At 37.7% G+C, this 14257-nt stretch overlaps 2 protein-coding genes across 4 annotated transcripts; one reads left to right on the forward strand and one right to left on the reverse strand.

The window, feature by feature from the left end:
* The first annotated feature begins 113 nt into the window (after nt 1-113).
* On the forward strand, nt 114-13975 carry LOC127363978 (C-type mannose receptor 2-like). 3 transcript variants are annotated; one of them, XM_051400998.1, is made up of 9 exons: nt 114-1431; nt 1514-1550; nt 1686-1724; nt 5826-6203; nt 7139-7468; nt 7755-7781; nt 10015-10103; nt 10207-10294; nt 13906-13975. In XM_051400998.1, exons 2-9 carry the CDS (start codon nt 1517-1519, stop codon nt 13941-13943), a joined length of 1023 nt encoding a protein of 340 aa, XP_051256958.1. In that variant the 5' UTR covers nt 114-1431; nt 1514-1516; the 3' UTR covers nt 13944-13975. The 3 variants fall into 3 exon arrangements, with proteins under 3 accessions (XP_051256958.1, XP_051256959.1, XP_051256957.1); XM_051400999.1 differs by lacking the exon at nt 13906-13975 and adding an exon at nt 11348-11663 and having other exon boundaries at nt 1511-1550; XM_051400997.1 differs by lacking the exon at nt 13906-13975 and adding an exon at nt 11348-11663.
* Nucleotides 1602-5343, reverse strand: LOC127363976 (GTPase IMAP family member 4-like). The gene is made up of 3 exons (XM_051400993.1): nt 5202-5343; nt 4959-5121; nt 1602-4211 (listed from the first exon to the last, which is right to left on the reverse strand). The coding sequence occupies exons 2-3, from the start codon at nt 4972-4974 to the stop codon at nt 2875-2877; spliced, it is 1353 nt and encodes a 450-aa protein (XP_051256953.1). The 5' UTR covers nt 4975-5121; nt 5202-5343; the 3' UTR covers nt 1602-2874.
* Nucleotides 13976-14257: the final 282 nt, after the last annotated feature.

Genomic DNA, 14257 nt, shown 5'->3' on the forward strand with positions numbered 1-14257 from the left:
AAAAGAAGTAGTTTGTTGTATTTGTACTTCTATTTGTTTTCTTTTACGTATTCATTATATTTTACTTTATTGTGCGATATGAATTAGTCAACTAGTTAATTAAGTTTTCAGACAGAATTGAGCACCTAAACCAAACAAGCTGGCTTCCCACAAAAGGTCACTGACATTATAACATTTATAGTCGATACATATTGTAGAAAAAACTAAATATCCATTGTTTTTTTACCACATGGTATCCAAATGTGGCAACTACACACGAGCCGTTAAAATGGTTATTTTTTAGAGAGAGTTTTAAATCTGCCTGCTGCTCCTCCGCCTCCAGCTGTTGGTGTGATGGTTTATGGGATGAGTGCAAATAAGGCTTCCTGGGGGTAGAAGAAAATATGCTATAGGGCATAGACAAGATTCTTCCCAAACTAAGTGCAGCTTTCTTTGCATACTGAGCAGAGAATTCTTTGATGTGATCCTGCAAAGACCGAGTGATTGCTGTGTTGTTATTACATTACATTACATTATATTACAGCTGGATCCTGTAATATTACTACAGAACCGCTGCCTTTCAGACTTTCTTGGTATTCTTGACGCGTCTTTTGTCCCCGATTAACATGTTTTTAGTTTGAAATGTATCCCCAAAGTTAACCTAAGTTAAACCCATGAACGTTTGTATTTCTGTACTTGGGAGAAATAACAAAATAGACACAATGGCGCTAGCCCCTAACCTTCACATCTGCACGGCAAACCCTAAAACCCTATAACCGAGTCCTTTGAAGAAGTGAGGGCCATCCAACATGTCCTCACTCTCAAGGTGTAAAACTCACATTGGTCCTCACAAAGATGGACAAACACACCTATTGTCAGGACTGCATTAATTCACCATACCCCTACTCTAATCTTTACCCTTATCCTAAAGTCCTTAGTCCAACCAGACTGTACGGTGGCCCTGAGAACTAAACACACTGCGACTGGAGAAAACACATGAAAATAGACAAAACACAAGAAAATTATAAATATCTTCACCAACTTGACACCAGCCAGTACAGAAAAACGGTGCAAAACTAATGCAAATTCAGAAAATGCTGCAAGTAGCACGGACTGCAAAAACACCAGAAGATACTAAAATGTCATGTACACCAGAATTGGTTGCGTTTTCTGTTTTTATCTGTGTTTCCTAAATGCTGCATACGTGTTGTCAAATTGGTGAAGATGTTCATTTGCTTGTGTCTTATCTATTTGCATGTGTTTTCTCAAGCTGCAGTGCATTGAGGTCTCAGGGTCGCTGTCAAAACCCGTCTGTCTGAACGTCGTCAACGATGCTTCTCACTGACAAAAACACACAAACACTTACTTGTGGTCACGGACCATTTAGTATCCAAACGTAAGGGAAGGAGGCGTTTGAGAACATTTTCGTCCAAGTGAGGACGCAGAGAGCCGGTAGGACCATATTAACAAAAGCGACGCACAGTGTTTGCTTGTATTTGTTTTTGACTCACCTGTGTCGACTTTGTCTCAGCAGATCATGGAGGGAAGTTTGAAGAAACTGCTTTTCTTCGGTTTGTACTTCTTTCTTATCAACTTAGATAAATAAAATAAATAAACACAAATAAAATCAACAACATTTTAATGATTTATTCAGAATATCCATACACGTGTTATTAATTTTGACCCTTTTTACTTGTAATTCACAGGGACATTTTCTATCATTATGAAGATCACACAACAGACAGGTAAGAAAATGTGTTCATATCTGTCAGATAACTTGAATGTAACTTAAGCTTGTCGAGCACTGTTGGAAATGAACAGTTGTGTGGCTTCACACAACTATAACTACTGCTATTACACTACTATTTCTACTACTCATATTAATAAAGATTATAATAATGATAGTAAATGGTGGAAGACAGTAAGTAAAACCACAGGATAACAACACTCAGTAACAAGTAAAAGTCTTACAAAAGTATTATCATCAGAATCTTTCAGTTCTGCAAGCTGAGGTTTTTTTTTTCCTAGGATGGATAAGGCACGATATAATAGTTGGATGGAGGAAGGAATAAGGAATACTTCACCCAAAATGTATAATTTAATGTAGTTGTCTCGCCCTACAGTCTGTGGGCCGGTGCCGACTGCAAAATCTGCTCCCCTTCTTTGGATAATGTTAATTTCATGATGATCCTAAATCCCTGAAGTCAAGCAGCAGAAGTCACAATGTGCAAATGCTATTGGCACAGTTTTAGGTTAACTAAATAATATGCAAGAGTAGGGTGTTTATCTTTGCTCTTCGAGCACCACAACAACACTGGAGAAAAAAAATACTCAATAACAAGTGAAAGTCTTTGCAAAAATATTATCAGCAAATGTTAATTAAACTATCCAGAGTAAAAGGTATACATTTTATAAGTAGGATTTTAACATTAATAGGTATATAATTTATTTTTTAAATGTTCTTGCCTGAGAGAGAGGGGACGTCACACAGCAGAGGGCCACAGGTGGGACTTGAACCTGTGGCTGCTGCAGCAAAGACTCTCTTTCGGTGCCCCAAAACATATGAATTTTGATATGATCTTTAAAGTTTTAATGATATGCAAACATTATATACTGTTCAGTGTTAAATAGCCATATGCAAAAACACTATATATGGCGTATGGGTACGCATATGCATATGCGTATGTGAGACGAGGAGTGACTTATGCTTACGAACCTGCAGCTTATAGTTCTACTACAACACATTTCTTTCACTCAGATAATCACAAAAAGGATATTGTGATTGTGAGTATATATGTCACACAAAAAAGAGCCAAGCTTGGGCCAGAAAAAGGTCTTGACCTCTTGCCGACATTCACTAAAAAACATTTTTAAATACCTCCTTTCATTTGTATTTTACCACTTAAACGAAAGAAATTTGACAAATGCCTTTCCAATGTTTTTACCAGCATTTACTACATGATCGAAGAAGCCATCCGACTTCTCAGCCGTGTCTCTCGCCTCACGTTCGTGCCTCACTATCAACATACGTTGCTGCTCTTCCCGTTCTCTTTCTTGCTCTCTCCTCTTGCTATTAACCATTTCGTCTATACTTGCTTTCAGTCTCTCTGCTTCGATCCTCTCCCTCTGTCTTTCCTCATTTATGCGCTGCCTCTCCAACCTGTCCCTCTCTCTCTCTGTTTCTTTCTCCACCTTCTCCCTCTGTCTTTCCTCGTATATCTGCAGCCTCTCCAACCTGTCCCTCTCCCTCTCCGCTTGTCTCTCTACCTTGTCCCTCTGTCTTTCCTCATACATCTGTTGCTCTCTCCATTCCAACTCCTTCTGTCTTCTCTTATCAATCTTCCGCATCTCCTTCTCCCTCTTCCTGAACTCTTTTTTCTCTGCTTGTCTCTCTTCTCTCTCTTGGTTTATTTTCATAATTATCTCCTGCTTCTCCCCCTTCCACTCCACCTCTCTCTTTTTCTTCTCCCTCTCTGCCTCAGCCTTTAATTCTGCAATCATCTTCTGAATTTCTTTCTCATGTTGTTTCTTAAGTTTCCTCTCCAGTTCCTCTCTTTCTTTCCGTATTTTCTCCTCGTTTTCTTTCAGGATGCGTTGTTTCTCCTCTTCGATTTTCCTCTCGGCCTCTTGGAACATCGCGTTGGTGTAGTGGCTTCCTCCGTTAATCTCGACTAAACATCTGATCTTCTGGAGCAGCTCAGTGACCTGGGAGTGATTGTTTATGTTATTATTGAAGACGTGGTAGTAGCCATTACATCTGTCCACAAGTTCCTGAAGGTCTGAGCTTTGATTCACAAAGTCCTCGATGGTGGTGCCTTGCAGTTGGTCGCCATGCGTAAAGAGAACCATGCTGTATTTGTCTGCTGCCTGGCCAAACATTTCTTGAATCTTTTGCACCGTCTGCTTTTCCTCTTCAGTGTATCTGCCCAGCTTGATGGTCACCAGAAACACATGGGGTCCAGGAGCAGCGAAAGAGATGCACTGGCATAAATCTTTGGCTGTTTTATACTCGCTGCACCTGGTGTCAAACAACCCCGGGGTGTCAATGACAACCACCTGTTGGTTGCCCACCATGGCTGAGGCCTTAGAGCAATCCTCAGTCATAGACACGGGACTGAACTTAGATTCGAAGCATTTTCGTCCCAGAATGGTGTTTCCAGTGGCGCTCTTCCCACTCCCGGTCTTCGCCACCATCACTATCCTCAGCTCCTTAATATTTGTTCTGCTACATCCTGTGTAGAAGAATGAGTGAATAGGAGTCAGGTTGTTCAATGCACTTATATACTCTCTCCGTCTATTTATATTTTTAGTAGCATAAAGGGAATATAGGGCCTGCTAGTAGGATGCCAGGTGGTCCGCCTGCTCTTTTCTAATTCACACATGAAACTGATTTGTTTATACAAAGTATAAATGTTCAATAATGTCCCAGTGGTTGTTACTTGCATATGAGCCTGGCCTTTAAAAGAGCTAAAAGATATACTAAGTACTCTGTCCCTGGTCGGAGCTGTTTACGTCATTCCAACATTTGTGTGTTTATAATTAGCTGCGATCAGCTGATGTAGCTGGAATGGAGAGCAGAGCTTGACTTTGTGGCCTGCCTGAACTAACAGTGTTCTTAAATAGTTTTGTGCTTAAAGCTTTCCCTGATCTAATGTTGTCTCAGTAAATCACACTGAAGTTCCTGCCCTCATGGATCACCTCTTCTCACATAGTGAACAAGAAATAGTGTTTTTTTTTAACTGAAGAAAATCTTACAAATGTATAAAACTTGTATTCAGATAATGATCTCGGAACAAAAGTTTAAGTTAGAAACACAAAATGAATATGCCTTTGCAGTTCTTCTACCCAGTGAAAGTCTATAGAACTAGTATACAGGGGCTACAGTTGTATGTTAGAGTTACATAAAATCAGATACAGCCATGTTCTCTTTTATATTACCACATGTACTAAAAAAACATGGATACAGTATTATGACTCACCATATTTACTAGCCATGTTTGGGTTGTAATCCCTGCTTTCCCTGTAGAAGAGTACAGTACAGTGCTGCAGCCGAAGTGTAGACACAGAGCTCAGATGGTCTGCAGTTCCTTTTTAGAGTGGCCAGGAAACCGCACCCTGTAGCTCAGCTCCACTGGTCTCAAACTGAAAGTAAAACGACAAGAAACCATTTAGATTAAACATTAGCTTCTGCTCACCCCTCTCCACAACAGAAAATACTTCACATTGTGCTACACTTGTTCTGAAATGGTACATTGAGTAACATTTTAGTCTGACTGAGTCTGATATTAGTGAAACATTTCTTAATAGATTAAGTTAGGCATGTGGCAACAAAAGACTTATGTTAGCATGAGTCAGTCTTTTGATTACATAACGCTTGAGCTGCTGCTCATCCCTCCCTCCACTATTTATAAGAAACGGCAGCAGTTTTTTCAAACAGGGGGAAATTCTCCACCCGAAGGCACTTTTGTAAAAGTAAACAAGCTTGTTGCAGAGCTTGGTGCACTTCACCTCGATGTACAAAATGTTGCAGGCACATATAACACGGCCAAACAAAAAGCCTCTTGGTGCCATGCCCTAAAGGTCAAGGTCCAAAAGCCTTTGGGTTTTTACTGGAATGCCGTTGCCATGGAGAGTTACAACATTTGTTGACTGTACATTGTCAAATCTGCCTCAAATTGCAGATTGCAACCAACTGAACACCAGTCTGTATTTAGTTGTTTGCAAACTTATTCAGCCTTCCACACATGAAGGAAAATGTAAATGTTACGCAAGGACCTTTAAAGTGCCTAGAAGGTGATGTCAGCAGAGGGAAAATAAATTCCAGTGTTATCTTATTCACCATACAGGCTCCATGTACTATATCCATAAGTACATCCTTATCACTCACTTGGAAATGAGCTGGACTGAAGCCCAGAGCTACTGCAGAGCGGAGTACGGTGACCTGGCCACCATATTTGACGAGCAGGACTTCACCAGGATCAACGACATGACCAGTGACTTGGACAGGCCCTTCTGGATCGGTCTGTATGATGACATCAACAGCTGGAAATGGTCTCTGGTGGGTGAAGATTTCTACGCAGACGTAGGGGACGACTACAGGAAGTGGCAGGAAGATCAGCCAGACAACGTGGGAGCAGACGAGCGCTGCGTCTCCATGACGCAAAATGGCTTTTGGAGGGACAACAGCTGCACTGTTGTCAAAATGCCTCTCATCTGTTTCACTGGTGAGCTCCATCTGACAATGTAAAAGTGTAGCTATCCTTAGAAATACATCATACTGCCATTTATTTCCAGTTTCCTAACATTGTTTTCCTTCAACCACGACCACAACCTTCCCCTACATTCACACAATGTCTGCAAAATAAAGGTATTATGAACATTAAGCTATAATTCGAACCTACATTTAAAATAAAATATGTTGCATTAAAGTTTTCCATGCGCCCCTGATGAATAAAAAACACCTAATATCGAGTATCTTTACTGTGCCAGTGTGGAGAAATGTCAAAATAAAACAAATATAACATATTTATGCCTCCAGAGATTGCATTTTTGACCATATTTGAGGTACTATAAAAACATATTGCTCAATAATTCCTGGCTATGTATGATATATTTGACTTCTACACATCTAAGACTACAAGTATACTTAATATCAAGCATTTTTACTGCAGCAATTTGGAGAAATTTAAGAAATAAAGTCCATATTTGTACGGCTGGCTTGACCGCAGTGGTGGTTGGTAGGGCTGTGCCATATCATATCATTCACATAACATTGGTATCATTTTTAATATAATTCAAGAAGACTGTAACAACCAAAGGGGGCAGTACAACAACCTTAATCCACCACCTCAAGTAGAAGCACCCAATGAGAGGCAGAAATCTGGCGAGGAGAGCTCATCTGTACTTTTATTATTATTTTAGGGCCAGTATTGATATTAGATTAATATCAGTATTAATATTAGATTTCATTTTGATTGGCATTGCATTTTTTTAATCTAAATTCTTTATTTTTCATTTCAAAACATGAGGATGAGCCTGAATGACCAACACAATGGCACCCTGTACAGATAAAATGTATAAAATGAGTGTGTACGGGGTTTTGGAATTTACCTTGAAGATATGATTTTTAATATTTCTTCTATTTTTTTTCAACACGTAGTTGATGAAGAGGATCAATATGTGCTGGTAACCGAGCAGAAGAGTTGGTTTGAGGCTCAGAGCTACTGCAGGCAGCACCACACAGACCTGGTCAGTGTGAGGAGTCTGGCTGAGAACCAGGAGGTGAGCAGCAGACTGCAGACTGGGCAGGAGGCCTGGATCGGCATGCACAGAGACTCCTGGGAGTGGTCGGACGGCAGCAGCTCCTTGTTCAGAAAGTGGAGGGAGGACCAGCCTGACAATGAAAACAACACTCAGGCGTGTGTTGGTATGCAGAAAAAGGGATGGAGCGACTCGAAATGTGCCAACAAACTAAACATTCTCTGCCAAGGTAAGCCCAAATGCTGCCCTCATGTTCCTTTGTATTATTCCTTAATATTTATAACAAGTATCAAATGTCACAAAAAAGAGAGACAAAATACCCATCACAACTTATTAAGAGTCCAAGGCAAATGTCTTTTGTTCAACCAAATTATTCTCACTATTTTTGCTTGAAAAATATTGATTATCAATATTCTTATTATATATTCTTCTTTCTTTTTTATCAATGCAAAGCTGAATGTGACAAAGATCATTTACGTTTCACTAACTAACTCTAACTTTCCTCTTTCTAACAGAAATAACCGAAGTGACTCCAGTTCCAGGTATACTGTGTGATCCCTACTGAAACCTGAGTTAACAGGGTTCATTTACGCCCACACAGTCACGTAGAAGAAGAATACAAAGCATGAAAAGTATTCATTCATCAGGCAGAGAGAGCCTTGTCATTGTTATATTATTATAAACTGGATTAATCCTGATGCATTAATATATAAACTACATTTAGTATCTTATAAACTCACCATATATTTTGTATGTAAAATATGAATCTGTCAAGTAACAGCTCTCAAATGTAGTGCAGTATGTTTGTACTATGAAATGTGAGTAGAAGTGTAAAGTAACATAACAAAGACAAGTACAGGTACCTTAAAACTGTACTAATAAAAGTAATTAGTTACATTCCACCAATGCAGTGCAAAAGATTTAATGCACAAAGTAACGTTTTAAAGGATAGAAAGTCCCTTAAACAAATGGTTTCATGAGGAGAAAGGATATATAGATATATAGTGATATATAAAAACAGAATCAATGAACTGAGCACACCCTAAAATAAGACTTTTAAATCTTAAATGTATTCATAACATTAGGATTGGTTCGATGGCTGCAGGATGAAACCTAGTGGTTTATATATAAAAAAAGAGCCATGTGTGAATCTGTACTCTTGGTTTACAAATCTGTGCACACAGTTTATAAACTGTGTGCACAGATTCATAATCCATGCCCACGTGTTAGGGAACTGTACCCAGGAGCACACTGGGCAGGTAGCCAGCAGCTGTATGGCTTTTGGCCAGAAGAGGACGCTATAAGATAAGAAAACAGCTGTTTATGATCATTTATCTACTACCCACATACATTTTATATCTATATTTTTACCTCCTAACGGTTCATTTGAAATACTTTACTATTCCACTTCCTCTACATCACGTGAAAACAATATACAAATGATACTATACATGGTATAATGTTAAAAACCACAAGCGGCATCATATTATACCAGGTGTGGTATTATTTGTATATTGTTTACATGTGATGTAGAGGAAGTGGCAGCAGAGGTGAACTGTTGTGAAATGCTAGAGGAGGAATAAACACAGGAAGAGAACTTTATTGACACATGCTTACTGACATATATATGCACAACACATCACACATCAATCCTAGTGCCCATCTCATTGGCTGTCCATCATACCGTACCTGCATTACATGTTTGCCTATATGTGACAATACAAAGCTTCAGTTTCACAATTGAGAGCATATCTTTCATAAATATATAACAATAAGTCTTTTAAATAATTGAAATGAATTAAAATATAGGTGTAACTTATTGTTTACTACATGTTTTGGCTGAAAGCCAACCTTTCGCTGCTGGCTACCTGCCCATTGTGCACAGTTTACAAATCTGTGGGAGCAGATTATGAATCCGACGTGCCCACAGATTTACACATGCTCCACCCCGGGGAGGATCATTACTAATAAACTATCAGGTTTGCTGTTGAAAAATGTTTTAATAAGCTACCTATTCTCTAGATACAAATGTTAATAAAGTCCTTAGGGGTCACATGTTTCTCCACTTTAAGCCATCTGCAATGACATATCTTGAAGAATGATTAAAAAAAGGATTAATATAATAACGATTTAAACTCTGTGCATTTTATTTAGCAGCGTTTCGCAACTGTCGTTACCCCACATGCACAAACTCAGCTCTGATTGATCAGTCAGACAATTTAACAAAGTATAAACTTGCCAGCAACCCAACATACAAGGAGAAATTGCACTGGCCTCTAATAGAAATCTACAAATATTTAATGATAATCACTCAAAATATTACTCTAGGACAGAACAAGGATATAAAAAATATTGTTTCACTATTTATAGACATACATACAGCAGAGATAAACTATAATAGAGTATATTTACATATATATGTATGCCTGTAAATTATCGTTGAAATATTATATTATTAATATAAAGTTTTAAATTATGATATACTGACTGTGTGAAAGCCCCACATCAACACTTCTGCATAGTTTCCTCAGCTCTACATGATCCATAAAGTTATGTTAGTATAAATAAAACATGCTCAGTGCATTCACAGATTTTTAATAAGTTGATAATAAGTTGCAGACCTTTGTTCAAACAGAAAGTTGTCCAACAGTTCACGAGGAGTTTCCTTTTGGTGTTTCATCAACACATAATCTACTGTGATCTATTAAGCATGAGTAAATGTTTTATTAATTATTAATTAAAGCCTTGTTATAAAATAGTTTCATTTATTTCCAGCTGTGCAGAGGAGGACTACAGTGAAGGTGAAGCTGCTGACTAAAGCGGACCTCACTGATCCGACCATCAGACATAACGTCTTACAGCAGGTAGAGAAAGCAGCCGTGTTCGTTTTGGGCTCCTTAGAAAATATTTTTGTCACTCTGCACTCTTCTCAAAAACCTTTTTTCTTCCTGTTGTGTGTGGTTTTAGTTTGAAGCAGCTCTTCACTCGCAGGGTTTTACTGACGTCAAGCTGCTCTGGAGGACTTTAAAGGAAGAGCCACAACCGACAGAGAGCGGTAACCAGATATGTTTGTGACGGATGTTTCTTTGACTGTAAATACATTTGATCTCAGAGATTACCAGCACAGGTATAGAAGCAGACATACATAGCTGACTATATTAGATTCAACTTTATTGTACTGACAAAATGCAGTTTAGCATCTAATCCAGGGGTCAGAAACCTTTACTATCAATAAATAAATAAAGAAATCTGAATGGAGTTGAGACTTATAATGTTAATTTCCCGTTACTGGTAAGCCTGTACTAGCTTTGGTGGTGAAAAGCAAATAAATCTGTTCATGCACTATTAAAGTCTTTATTTTCCTTAGAGAGACTCAAAAATAAATAATAATTTGAGGTTTAGGCAAAATATAGATTTAAAAAAACAGTAAAGTGCAGACTAATGTGCATATGTACATATATGGAATAAACAGTAACGGGTAGATATGACTATGCTGAAAAAAAGTACTAGTAAGACATTATATAGAGCTGGAGGTATGATATGAATACAGTGTATACCATTGATAAGTGGGCAGAGCTTCTGGGTCTGTGAAGTGAAGCCTTAAACATGCATTTAATGTAATGGCCAGCAGGGGGCAGCTCCACTGGGCTGATAGTATAGAGTCTTATGCAGAAATTACCCTTCTTCTTACTTGATTTATTAGCTCAGTAAACATTTTCTTAATTGGTTTATGGTCTCAATAGCTAGTTTGAAGTCTTTGTGTATACAGCATGATGTACATTTATTTATCAAATAATATAAAATCTTTTCAGAAACATATTAGTGCACTGTGTATCTGTAATACAAGAATGTGAGCCAATGTGAGTTTTGCCAATGAGTGCCGGTCAACTCACAGTACATCACTGCCGCTGGTTCCAAAAGATGGTGATAATGTCAGAACTCGAGGCTTCAAAACAGTATTTTACCAACCAGTGGGTGACGTTATAGTTCAGATACAGACAGTATAGACAGTATGAACCAGTGGACAGATGAATTTCAGCATTGTGTATTTCTCATTTTGACGTGTTTGCACCTTTACCCTGATTTACCTGTTGTGTCTTTTACACAGATGCATGTGGAGAGGAACTAACGAAGAACCTTGGGTGAGACTTTTTGCCCCTGAATGGAACTGAGAGTGAAGATTTGAGAGTTTTTTGCTTTCTTTTCTTCGTTTTTGTGGACTGATTTGTGTTCTGTTTTAATTATCTACCTCATACAGTACCCTGAAATGTAGAGTGTGAAGCAGAATTTAGTGTAGTATTATATATTAGATATTTGTCTTTTGTCATCATAAATCTTTAAACAAATTATATAAAACCCTTGTCTTGCCTTGAATTTTACATGCAGCTTGTTAGTTCACCAATAAAATTAAGGTTTCCACTTCATTCTGAACTCTTCTCCTGTCTGTCATTGAAACATCCATAGATCCTGTGGTGGAAGAAGTATTAAGATCCTTTACTTATGTTGTGTCTCGTCAAATTTGTTAAGTTTAGTAATGTTCATGTTAAGTGTTTTCATGTTAGTTCTTCCTGTTTTATTTTGTAATCACCTTTTCCCTCACTATTCAGACCCTGACTTCCTCCCTTTGTGTGTTTTCCCACCTTTGTAATTGTCTGCTCCACCCTGATTGCTTTCCACTCTCACATAGTGCAAATAGTCCTTGTCTCCCTTTGTCTTTGTCAGTTCGTCTTGTTCTTCATCACTGAGTATTGTCAAGTATTGTAATCCAAGTTTTTTTCATGTACCTATTAAAGTTAGACTTTTTGTTTGCATTTTTGAAATCCTCCTAGAGAGGCCTTTTGTTAAAAAAATTGATATCTTTTTTTCCCCCCAACTTTGTCTGTGCCAGAGTCGTGCATTTGGGTCCACCTGTATAGTGTCAGAGGTCGTGACAACTTCAGTAAAAGTCCTAATACCACACAGTCAGTTCTGCAAGTTCTGCAATCACAACCTTAATTAAAAGTGTGTATTATCAGCAAAATTGATATGATTCTTATTAAAAGTACTCCCATTGTAGTGAAATAGTCCCTGTCAGTGTTTTGATATTTTATGATGGTTTTGGATTAACTATCTGCAGTTTATATACTGTTGGGTAGTTTAACCTACAGCAATGCATTTATTTTCTATAAAATCATCATATGTTTGTAGCGTCACTGTCCTGTGAGAGCAGTATTACTGCTTTCATCTTTGTGACAATGCATTTTCCAGTTTATTTAGCTTAAGAAATATGAACATTTTCTCAACCCTTTCAAAACAATCCACCAAAATGTGTCTTAATACACTTCTATTCAAGAAACAAACACACAAGAAACACTGCACACGCTGACTGTGTGAGCTGGCTTGCTTTGCACGTCAGATTTACTGCCGATTGATTTGCTTCAAATGAATTTGACTAATCCTACCCTCCTCGGGGTAACAAGAATCAAATGTTTATTGCCTGTGCAGGAAAACCAAACCCCTGACCTATTAATATACACTAAGCCTGTTTATTCTAAGACAGACCAGTACATGCACACATATAGGCTACACACAATAATGACAACAATATAAGTAGTATTACAATATAATATTTTAAATGTTTGATCACTGAAGACAGAGATTTATCAAGTTATATATTATGATATATTTGTAATAACAATAAAAAGATTATACAGAATTTTGCATCAAATCAAGTGTAATAAGTAAAATATTTTTTTTGGTGTTTTTTATATTAAAGGTCCAGTGTGTAACATTTAGGAGGATCTATTGAAAGACAATGGAGTGAAATATTCTTAGACGTGTTTTCATTAGTTTATAATCACATGGAAATAGGAATTCTTGTGTTTTTGTTACCTAATGAGCTGTTTTTATCTACAGAGGCGAGGGAGTTGAAAACTGCAATTACACCACGTGATGCCACAAAATCCTTTATGTTGAACCCTTAAATATACAGGCTGAAAATAAGGATAATACCATTGTGAACTTGTATATGATATATAAATGATGGAATATATGGGTTGTGCAGTGGCACTGTTTTGTTTCCTGAGCTGTTCCTGGAGCTGTTTCACCATCCACAATTAATACAAATGTTTTCCAGCAGGGAGCGGTTCTATTTCTTTTGTCCATTGCATTGTGGGAGAAAATTGTACTATCATTTTAACACATTTTAGCATGCATGCATGACTGTTCTGAGTATACTGCTATGGTGTAGCCCATGAACACCACTTTACTTTGAAGAGGCTCGTGCACGTGTATCATGAACGCACTCTTAATCTGAGTCGTCAATCAAGTGACGTTTACAAGAGACAAACTCATGCATAACATGATGTAAATTTGGTTGGCATTTATTTGTGTGCAGGGCCACTGGACTTAACAGTGGAGGTCAACAGGTTTTTGTGAACTGAAGTCTAGATTTTAAGTCTGTACTTTTAGCTTTTTGAGTTCATTTTGGTTCCAAAAGATGGTGATAATGTCAGAACTCGAGGCTTCAAAACAGTATTTTTCCAAACAATGGGTGATGTTATAGTTCAGATATAGACAGTATAGACATGATTGAACCAGTGGACAGATGAATTTCAGCATCGTGTATTTCTCATTTTGAAGTGTTTGCACCTTTATCATGATTTACCTGTTGTGTCTTTTACACAGATGCATGTGGAGAGGAACTAACGAAGAACCTCGGGTGAGACTTTTTGCCCCTAAACTGAACTGGGAGTGAAGATTTGAGAGTTTCTGCTTTCTTTAAAAAAAGTTTATTGTTTTTGTGGATTGATTTGTGTTCTGTTTGAATTATCTACCTCATACAGTACCCTGAAATGTAGAGTTTAAAGCAGAATTTAGTGTAGTATTATATATTAGATATTTGTCTTTTGTCATCATAAATCTTTAAACAAATTATAAAAAACCCTTGTCATGAATTTTATCTGCAGCTTGTTAGTTCACCAATAAAATTAAGGTTTTCACTTCATTCTGAACTCTTCTCCTGTCTGTCATTGAAACA

This window comes from Dicentrarchus labrax, unplaced genomic scaffold, assembly GCF_905237075.1.
Source record: "Dicentrarchus labrax unplaced genomic scaffold, dlabrax2021, whole genome shotgun sequence".
Lineage (NCBI taxonomy): Eukaryota > Metazoa > Chordata > Actinopteri > Moronidae > Dicentrarchus > Dicentrarchus labrax.